Source organism: Symphalangus syndactylus, chromosome X (assembly GCF_028878055.3).
Source record: "Symphalangus syndactylus isolate Jambi chromosome X, NHGRI_mSymSyn1-v2.1_pri, whole genome shotgun sequence".
Classification (NCBI taxonomy): Eukaryota; Metazoa; Chordata; class Mammalia; order Primates; family Hylobatidae; genus Symphalangus; species Symphalangus syndactylus.
Window position 1 is genome coordinate 83,505,543 of NC_072447.2, and position 11,034 is coordinate 83,516,576.

Here is an 11,034-nt window from a genome sequence, read left to right on the forward strand (position 1 = left end):
TTTAGAGAGCAGTTAGAGTTCTTCATAGGATCAAATATGTTTTTAGCAGGAATTGTGTTTGCTGTAACCCTCAAGAGCTATGAAAATATTGTACTAACTAAGTGGCCAGTGGCATCTTACTGTGGACTTCCTCTCTGTTGACCAATCAATTTAAACAAGTAAAGCAATGTTTACTATGTAATATTACTTGGGCCAAGGCACATCCGATAAATCAGGGACTACAATCAGCTTAAGAATTCTTCCATAGTAACCTTCGTACAATACCAACTGCAAGTTTTACATAACACTCAATGGAAGCTGGCTCTACAACAATTGCAAGACTGGCTGTCCATGGTAAATAATCACAGCTCTTGAGGGTTACAGCAAAGACAATTCCTACTAAAAACATATTTGATCCCATGGAGAACTCTAACTGCTCTCTGCATGGTAGTTTCTCTACTGAAATTGACAACTACTTGCTAGTATTTATTAGAAATTTTGCGGTGTCTACCAAAACTGCCATTAATAAAGTCTTGGGAAATATTTGAGGAAAATTTATGACCAATGTTACTTTTCTGGAGTATCCCAAATAATATACTGTGGGAATAACAAAGACCACCCAAATGTGAAAAGCAAAGGCTATTCAGAGCTTGCTATAGTAAGGGAGTCAACTATTGTCATTTGTGTTTTGGCAGAGACTCAGTGGTGAGCAGAACAGTGAGAAAGTTTGTAGCGGGAAAAAGAAAAGCTACAGCTACACAGTGAATAGAGATTATTGGCATGGGGAAGATGTAGGCAGGCTAACTAGAAGTGGATCATCATATGTGATTAGTTAGAGGTGCATACTTGGCTTTCTCTGGTTGGATCTAAGTTGGATGCAGAGACAAGAATTAAGAAGGTAGTCAGTTATTAATCAAGTCCTGGCCATTTTGGTCTGATTGTTATAGAAATTATTGTTTATTTCCTTGTATTGTTACTAAAGATAAAAATTTGACATCCTACAAGTCTGACTTATAGCAGGCTAATGCTCTGGGCTGCTTACTGTAGTTAAGTGGGTTGGTTTCCTAGGCAAGTTGTTGAAGGTTGCGGGTCACTGTTCTACTTTTTACATATAGTCCAACCATTGTCCATTTGTACATTCAATCTTTCAGTATACATCCCACCATACAGGAGATAGAAACAATAATGAGAAGCCTGATATCAAAGCTAACCTGGGAAGAAACTTATTGGTGACATCACATTACCACCTCTAAAGAGGTCACCCTTGAGGCTATTCGAGCTATACAAATGGACTCCCTAGAAAATTTTCCCTGGAATAAAAATGATGGAACAGGTGGCCTCCCACTAAAATTAGAACAACATCATCATAAACAGGGAAATAAATAGGCCAAATTTATAATATGATTGATGGTTATTTTTGGAATAATTTGGCCTACCTTTGAGGATCACATATGTGAGTACTCCACAGTTCAGAATCAAATTTGGTGCATGTATAAATTAATAACTTTTTAAAAACTGCCAGGAGATACTGTGAAGCTTACTCTAGACCCATGCAAACATTCTGATGCTATTTACTACTGGCAATCACCCGGAAACTCAAGCAAGGCACACCAACCCAAATAAGGAGGAGCATTCATTTGCCTAAACCTGCAAATATCTTAAGTCACAGCAACACATATAATGACAAATCTAACTGCATGCTGGACTTGCTTCTGCCAATCTGATTTTAGCATTATGGATAGCCAGGAACATGTAGCAAAGGGGTTATAATGTCACTCTACTGACTGAACAATTGAACAAATTAAAATCTGCTCCTTTTTCAAATCGATTCCCCTGGCTTTCCTCCATTACGTGGGCAGATTGGCTATGAAAGGGCTTTGAAATCCTTGTTTGTGCCCTTATAGGATTTTGTCTCCTTTATTTCTGGCAAGAAACTCAGGCACTGCAAAATAACGTATAATTTTAATTATAGGATAACATTGGGCCAGGGGATGGACTGTTATATGCATGAACCAAAGATAGTCTCTATATATTGATTCTGCCAGTACCAAACTCAATTTTTTACACATTAATTGTTTTAAATATAGACCAATAAGTAGATTGTTAGCCATTTAGAGGCTGCCTTCTTTGCATGTCCCTGTGAAACTACAATCATCTGCTAGCTATAGATAAGATAAACTCCAGGAGAAAAAAATCCTAACCTACTGCTGCCCTTCAGAGATCTCTGACCCAGCAACTCCCTGTCCTGCTGCCGAGAGACATCACATACATGTATAAGCCATCTCTTTGATTCCCGTCCCTCTCTCCAGTTAGCTTGTCCTCTCATTTTCTAGGTTGTGACCTCCCACCAGCCTCTGGAAGATCTCAGACTTTGATGAACCCCATGCCCTTGCAAACCTGTCAAAGGGTTGACCAAATGAAACTCGTATGCTTATACACTGTTGGTGGGAATGTAAATTAGTAATAATAAACACTATATATAGTTCAACCACTATAGAAAGCAGTTTGGAGATTTCTCAAAGAACATAAAACACAACTACCATTCAATTCAGTTATCACATTATTGGGCATATATCCAGGAGAAAAGAAATCATTCAACCAAAAAGACACATACACTCATAGTTGTTTGCAGCCTTATTAACAAGAGCAATGACATGGAGTCAACTTAGGTGTCTATCATTGATATTTGCTAAAGAAAATGTGGTACATATATACCATGGAATACAACACAGCCATAAAAGCTAATGAAACAATGTCCTTTGCAGCAACATGGATGCAGCTGGAGGCCATTATCCTAAGCGAATTTACACAGAAACAGAAAACCAAATACCGCATGTTCTCATTTATAAGTTGGAGCTAAACACTGGGTACTCATCAACATAAACATGGCAAAAACAGACACTGGAGGACTATTAGAAGGGGGAAGAAGAGAGGTGGGCATGGGTTGAAAAACTGTTGAGTATTATGGTCATTACCTGGTTGATGAGATCATTTGTTTTCCAAACCTCAGCATCATGCAATATACCCATGTAACAAACCTGTATACGTATCCCCAGAATCTAAAATAAAAGTTGAAATTCTAAAACAGACAAACAACAAAAACTCATTGTATGTTACTGAAAACTTGTGATAGTATATTTTTTTCTTGATCAGTCCCCAAATCTCTTGCACTCACTTGTTTCCTATATTTTAATTCCACATATAAATTACACAAAACATATTATTATTATTGTCTTACATTGTCAATATGTCTGTTTACCCACATATTTATCCTTTCTGTTACTGTTTGCTTCTTGCATCTCTTCAGTTTTAGATGAGAACCTTTCAGTATTTCCTCAGTGTGGGTGTACTGGTGATCAATTTACTCAGCACCGATTTCTGAACATGTATTTATTTTGCCTTCATTTTTGATGTACTATTTCAGTAAGTTCAGAATTCCAAATTATGAGCTTACAAATCATTAAATTCCTTAAGTGACAAAGTTGTATACAATGTAAGACTCACCTCTTTGCACTTCCCTTTTTTCTGAGATCATTACTCTTGGAGTCCTCATTGCCTTTATAGGTTTCTGATGCTGTATTGGTAGCCTTTGTTGCCATAGAAGGGTTTCTTTACCTAAATTTATGTTTTGTTTTTTTTTTTTTCCGCAGGGCTGCTACAATCAACTATACATTGTTAGAAATGGAATTCTTTGATATCATTATAATGACTTACTGGTATTCCATTTTTAGTACCATAATTTCTTCAAATACTCTTTAGTTATTTAACATTCATTTAGTTTTCAGCTCTGTTATACTAGAACACATTATATAATAAAAGTTATTTTAGCTAAATATTTGCACATATATCTTATTTCTTTAGAATATATTTCTAGGGGTAAAAATTTTTAGTTTATAGGTTTGGACAACTTCAGGGTCTTTAAAAGTCACCGTACCCTACGTTAGGAATATCTGTTGCTGAAGCTTAGAAATATCTTAAGTTTTTTTGTGCCTCCCATTCTGAATAGGCCCTGGGCATAATAACTGCATTGGACTTCACAGAACCGGAACTGGTTATGCATATAAGGGATTGCTTCTCCAATTGGAGACAGAGATGGTGACACATTGTGACTGTAGCCAGTTATTTTCCCTTTCCTAAAGATGTATAAAAAAAAAGTATTGGAACCAACCCAAATGCCCATCGATGACAGACTGGATAAAGAAAATATGGCACATATACACCATGGAATACTATGCAATAAAAAAGGATGAGTTCATGTCCTTTGCAGGGGCATGGATGAAGCTGGAAACCATCATTCTCAGAAAATTAACACAAGAACAGTAAACTAAACACCACATGTTCTCACTCATAAGTGGGAATCGAACAGTTACAACACATGGACATAGGGAGGAAAACATCACACACCAGGGCCTGTCAAGGGGTGGGGAGATAGGGGAGGGATAGCATTAGGAGAAATACTGAATGTAGATGACGGGTTGATGGGTGCAGCAAACAACCATGGCACGTGTATACCTATGTAACAAATCTGCACATTCTGCACATGTACCCCAAAACTTAAAGTATAAAAAAAGATAAAAGTATACTCCCAGATTTTTGAGAAGATATAAAGAAAGACAACATATAATAAGTGTTTGCAGCAAGATATAAACATATCAATAGAGGGTCAATAGTGGTAAGCTGAATTGTAGTGGTTGTGTGAGTGTCAGAAAGTTAGTGTTTTCCCTCTATCTCTCTTCCTCTCTCTCCCCTACTTCTAAAAACAGCCTGCCTGTGCTCTTCAGTGTTTTCTTTCTTACTCACTGCTGCCGTGCTACTCTCAGTTGGAATGATTTTCTCATCCTTGTCCTTTTGGTAAATATCTACCCACTCATCTTTTTAAACATCTCCTCTTTTATGAAGCCTTTTCTGCATCTACAGGTAGAACTGACCCTGCCCTCCCCTGCATTCTTCACAAACTTCTGGAAAATTTGGCTTCACTTTTTCTTTGACTCCCATTTTTACATTGGGTGCTCCTTGATGACAAAGAAATTAACTCTGTAACTTCTGGAAAATTTGGCTTCACTTTTTCTTTGACTCCCATTTTTACACTGGGTGCTCCTTGATGACAAAGAAATTAACTCTGTAACTTCTGGATAGATGACCAGTGTTTGTTGAGTGAATGAATAAAGGGATCAGGGTTGGATCTGCTCAAAAGTGCTAGAGTAATAGAGCAAAACAGAGCAGATAACACATCCCTTAACACTCGGTGTCTCAACTGACTTTCACAAAAGCTCTATTAAATGAGCAGGTGATTGTGGAGTGAAAGAATTAAACAAATTTTCAAGAGTTTTAGTGGCTTTCCCACTAAAGCCTGGGTGACTGGGAAAGTTTGGGCTGGGAATGTTGGGCTTTTCAAGCGTGTTCGAAGCTCCCTGATTGGTACTAAATTTCAGACTTCAGACCCTCTAGGAAAGAGTTCTTTCTAGCTCACATTAGGGGAGGAGTTAGACACATAAATGGAGAAAGTGATAGAAGAGACATGGTCAGGGATGGGGGTTCTACCCTGCCAGAGACAATGCACATTTCCTTTGAAACAGCTTCGGGAAAACTGCAAATCTCAATGATATTTACCAATTTTGAGAATCTATTGAGTGCCTGGCACTCTGTGTAGAAGCCCTCCAATCGTACCCTAAATCTGAGAAGTATTTATTATTATTTCCATTTTTACTCCCTATGCATCTACTCTAAACTTCTTGCTTCACCCTACCAAAGTTTCCCTTCTGCTAGTGCTCTCCTTTAGTGCAGAACCACCGCATCCACTTTCTCAGGCCCAGGGGAGGGGCGGGGCGGGGCGATTTCGCCTTGCCGCAGAGCCAGTCTGCGCCTGCGCGGACTGCGGCAGAGGGCGGGGTGTGAGAAGCAGAGTACACTGAGACTAGCATTCACTGCTGGCCAGTGCCTGCCTTTTTCACCACCTCTAATTTCAGCTTCAGCAGTTGCTTGGAACTTTGGTTCTGGCAGCAGCAGCAACATCATTACCGCTAGCGGCAGTTTTGTGCCGAGGCACCTACACACCTGCCGTCCTCTCTGCCAGATCGCGGGCCTGTCGGTGTCTGCTCCTACACGCCGGTCGGCAGGACCATGTCTCTGGTAAGCCAGAATTCGCGCCGCCGCCGCCGCCGCGTTGCAAAGGCTACTGCGCACAACAGCAGCTGGGGCGAAATGCAGGCCCCTAATGCCCCCGGTCTCCCCGCTGATGTGCCAGGCTCAGACGTCCCCCAGGGTCCCAGCGATTCCCAGATCCTCCAGGGCCTCTGTGCCTCTGAGGGCCCAAGCACCTCCGTTCTGCCCACCTCCGCTGAGGGCCCAAGCACCTTTGTGCCGCCCACCATCTCTGAGGCCTCAAGCGCCTCCGGGCAGCCCACCATCTCTGAGGGACCTGGCACCTCCGTGCTGCCCACCCCCAGTGAGGGCCTAAGCACCTCCGGGCCTGCCACCATCTCTAAGGGGCTGTGCACCTCTGTGACGCTTGCCGCCTCTGAGGGCCGGAACACCTCCAGGCCGCCCACTTCCTCTGAGGAACCGAGCACCTCAGTGCCGCCCACCGCCTCTGAGGTACTGAGCACCTCCCTGCCGCCCACCCCTGGTGAGGGAACGAGCACCTCCGTGCCGCCCACAGCCTGTGAGGGACCAAGCACCTCCGTGGTGACCACCCCTGATGAGGCACCGCGCACCTCCGTGCCGCCCACCCCTGGTGAGGGACCCGGCACCTCCGTGCCGCTCACCGCCGCTGAGGGCCTGAGCACCTCCGTGCCGGCCACTCCTGATGAGGGACCGAGCACCTCCGTACCGCCCACCGCCACTGAGGGCCTGAGCATCCCCGTGCCGCCCACCCGTGATGAGGGACCGAGCACCTCCGTGCCGGCCGCTCCTGGTGAGGGACCGAGCACCTCCGTGCTGCCCGCCGCCTCTGACGGACAAAGCATCTCCTTGGTGCCCACCCCCGGTAAGGGATCAAGCACCTCCGTGCCACTCACCGCCACTGAGGGCCTGAGCACCTCCGTGCAGCCCACTGCTGGTGAGGGACCGAGCACCTCCGTGCCGCCCACCCCTGGTGGGGGACTGAGCACCTCCGTGCCGCCCACCCCTGGTGAGGGACTGAGCACCTCTGTGCCTCCCACCGCCACTGAGGACTTGAGCACCTCCGTGCCGCCCACTCCCGGTGAGGGACCAAGCACTTCCGTACTGCCAACCCCCGGTGAGGGACTGAGCACCTCTGTGCCGCCCACCGCCTCTGATGGATCGGACACCTCCGTGCCGCCCACTCCTGGTGAGGGCCCAAGCACCTTAGTGCAGCCCACCGCCCCTAACGGACCGGGACCGGGAAGCTCCGTGCTGCCCAACCCTGGTGAGGGCCCCAGCACATTGCTTAGCTCTAGTGCTTCTGTGGACCGGAACCCCTCCAAGTGTTCCCTTGTTTTGCCAAGCCCTAGGGTAACCAAGGCCTCCGTGGACTCAGACTCTGAGGGTCCTAAGGGTGCAGAAGGCCCTATAGAATTCGAGGTCCTGAGAGACTGTGAGAGCCCCAACTCCGTTAGTATTATGGGCCTCAATACTTCCCGGGTTGCAATTACCCTGAAGCCCCAGGACCCTATGGAACAGAATGTAGCTGAGCTGTTGCAGTTCCTGCTGGTGAAGGATCAGAGCAAGTACCCTATCCGGGAGTCTGAAATGCGGGAATATATTGTTAAAGAATATCGCAACCAGTTTCCTGAGATACTCAGGCGAGCAGCAGCCCACCTGGAGTGCATTTTTAGGTTTGAATTGAGAGAACTTGACCCTGAGGCACACACCTACATTCTGTTAAACAAACTGGGACCTGTGCCCTTTGAAGGGTTAGAAGAGAGCCCAAATGGGCCAAAGATGGGCCTCCTGATGATGATTCTAGGCCAAATATTCCTGAATGGCAACCACGCCAAGGAGGCTGAGATTTGGGAAATGCTCTGGAGGATGGGGGTGCAGCGGGAAAGGAGGCTTTCCATTTTTGGGAACCCGAAGAGACTTCTGTCTGTGGAGTTTGTGTGGCAGCGTTACTTAGACTACAGGCCAGTAACTGACTGTAAACCAGTGGAGTATGAGTTTTTCTGGGGCCCAAGATCCCACCTAGAAACCACCAAGATGAAAATTCTGAAGTTCATGGCTAAAATATATAACAAAGATCCTATGGATTGGCCAGAGAAATACAACGAAGCTCTGGAAGAAGATGCTGCCAGAGCCTTTGCTGAGGGTTGGCAGGCTCTCCCTCACTTTAGGAGGCCCTTTTTTGAGGAAGCTGCTGCAGAGGTAGCATCCCCTGATTCAGAGGTTTCCAGCTATTCCTCAAAATATGCCCCACATTCATGGCCTGAGTCAAGATTGGAGAGCAAGTCAAGGAAGTTGGTGCAGTTATTTCTGCTTATGGATTCAACTAAGCTGCCTATACCAAAGAAAGGAATTCTGTACTACATTGGCCGAGAGTGCAGCAAAGTGTTCCCTGACCTCCTGAATCGTGCTGCCCGCACCCTGAACCATGTCTATGGGACAGAACTAGTGGTACTTGATCCCAGGAATCACTCCTATACCCTGTACAACCGAAGGGAGATGGAAGAAACTGAGGAGATCGTAGACAGTCCAAACAGGCCTGGCAACAACTTTTTGATGCAGGTCCTAAGCTTCATCTTTATAATGGGCAACCATGCCAGGGAGTCTGCAGTCTGGGCCTTTCTGCGGGGCTTAGGGGTTCAAGCTGGGAGAAAGCATGTGATTACCTGCAGATACCTGAGTCAGCGCTATATAGACAGTTTACGGGTTCCTGACAGTGATCCAGTGCAATATGAGTTTGTATGGGGTCCTAGAGCCCGTTTGGAAACCTCTAAGATGAAAGCCTTGCGATATGTGGCCAGAATCCACAGAAAGGAACCACAGGACTGGCCACAGCAGTACAGGGAGGCAATGGAAGATGAGGCCAATAGAGCTGATGTTGGGCACAGGCAAATCTTTGTTCACAACTTCAGGTAGAGGAATGCATGGCAGTCAGAGGGGCCTTGCAAAGAGGGGCCTTTGAGCCTCAGTTCTCATGTATTGGGGGGTGGGGGCGGGCACATACTGTATTTGGTATTTGTGTTCCAGTTATATTTATGTCTTTTCATATTTAGTTCTTGTGTGGTGTCTGGAAATGTTTCAACTGTTTTAATATATTGTCTGATTGGGTAAATGTGATTGACCACTTGCTGTCTCTGTTGTATTTTGGTATGGGTTTTGATAGCTCTATAAAATGTTTTGGAAATCTTTCCATCTTGTTGCATTATCTAGAAGAGAATATATAGCATATAGCTATAGATATAGGCTTTTCCTTGAAAGCTTGAAAAACATTCGCCAGTAAAATAATCTAGCTTAAAGTGATAAACTAACAAACAAATATAACAACAACTGAAAAAGCACTCTAAATTGTGGCTGGCTTCCCTTTCTGTCTGCTATTGTGTGAAGAATACTGATATTTACCTGTATTTGCTTTGCTGTACTAAAATGTAATGAAAAATAAAAGATTAATAAATGAAACATAATGCTAATACACTGACTTATTCAGCTGCTTTCATACAATGAGCACAGTGGTGTGTCCTAGTTATAGAAGTATAAAAGTTTACAAGATATAGTACCTGCCCAAGAATTCAGAGACTGGATAGGTTACAGGGGGAGGTTATTTAAACCACCAATTTATTATGGTGTACTATGTGCTACAATAGAATAATAGAGAGTGCTATGGTAGTTAAAAAGAGGCACACCTGACCAATTCCTGGGGTGTTCAGGGTGGTCCTTAAGGAAGATGTTGGGTATGTGGGGTGGGGACAAGATGGGGTCCTTTTTTTTTTTTTTTTTTGAGACAGAGTCTCGCTCTGTTGCCCAGGCTAGAGTGCAGTGGCATGATCTCGGCTCACTGCAACCTCTGCCTCCTGGGTTCAAACAATCCTCCTGCCTCAGCCTCCAGAGTAGCTGGGACTACAGGCACATGCCACCACACCCAGCTAATTTTTGTATTTTTAGTAGAGACGGGGTTTCACTATTTTGGCCAGGCTGGTCTCAAACTTGACCTCGTGATCTGTCCACCTCAGCCTCCCAAAGTGCTGGGATTACAGGCGTGAGCCACCATGCCCAGCCAAGATAGGGTCCTTAACACAATCATGAATTAAACTGATTCAAGGCTGGATTTCAGTCTTCATGTGTGCTGGTAGGAAAAAAAGTCAAAGATGTAAGGCCAGAGTGCAGGAGATATTGTGTCATCAATGGTTTCAATAAGATGCATGAGCCAGCTTTCTCTAAGTTATGCTGTGGGTTTTTAAAAAATACCCAAATCTCAGAGGCTTACAACAACAAAATTTTGGGCTCATTTTACATCCCTTTCATGGGCTGTCTGTGATTCTGTTTATATTGTCTTCCTTCAGGTAACCAGGCTAAAGGAGTAAATCATATATGGGACACCTGTTCTTGTGGCAGAAGTAAAAGAGCCATAGTGGAACCATGTGATAGTTTTCAAAGCCTATGCTCATATATGGCATATTATAGTCATAATCCATTGGCAAAAGCAAGTCACATGGGCAAGCTTGACGTCAATGAGATGGGAAGTGTACTCCTTCTACAGGGAAGAACATATAGGAATGGGCCCAGTAGAGAGGAAGAACATATATTTTTGAATAAAAAATTAGTCTACCATATAAGAATTTGGCTTTAGTTGTGAGTGAGATGGAAAACTATTTAAGGCTTTTGATCTGAGCGATGGCAGGAAACCACTTAGTTTTGACAGGATTCTTTTGGCTCTCATATTGAAAAACTAAAGGGGGTGGGGAGGGCAGAAACTCTAATTTTTGCATAGTAGTTTCTTCTTAATGTACCTATGAAAAGAGATGTTATTTTCTGAACAAAATCAAATTTAAAGAAATTGAAGTCAGAAAGCCTGTTATCTATTAAAAAACACCTTGGAAATCAAACTCCATGGTATCAAGGTTAAAAGGCATTAGAATATAGTAGTAAGAGCATGTAGTC

The 11,034-nt window shown here is 44.0% G+C and overlaps 1 protein-coding gene across 1 annotated transcript; it reads left to right on the forward strand.

Annotated features, from left to right (window-relative positions):
• The first annotated feature begins 5,852 nt into the window (after window positions 1-5,852).
• On the forward strand, window positions 5,853-9,566 carry MAGEE1 (MAGE family member E1). The gene has a single exon (XM_055268571.2). It carries the CDS (start codon window positions 6,100-6,102, stop codon window positions 9,013-9,015), a length of 2,916 nt encoding a protein of 971 aa, XP_055124546.1. The 5' UTR covers window positions 5,853-6,099; the 3' UTR covers window positions 9,016-9,566.
• Window positions 9,567-11,034: the final 1,468 nt, after the last annotated feature.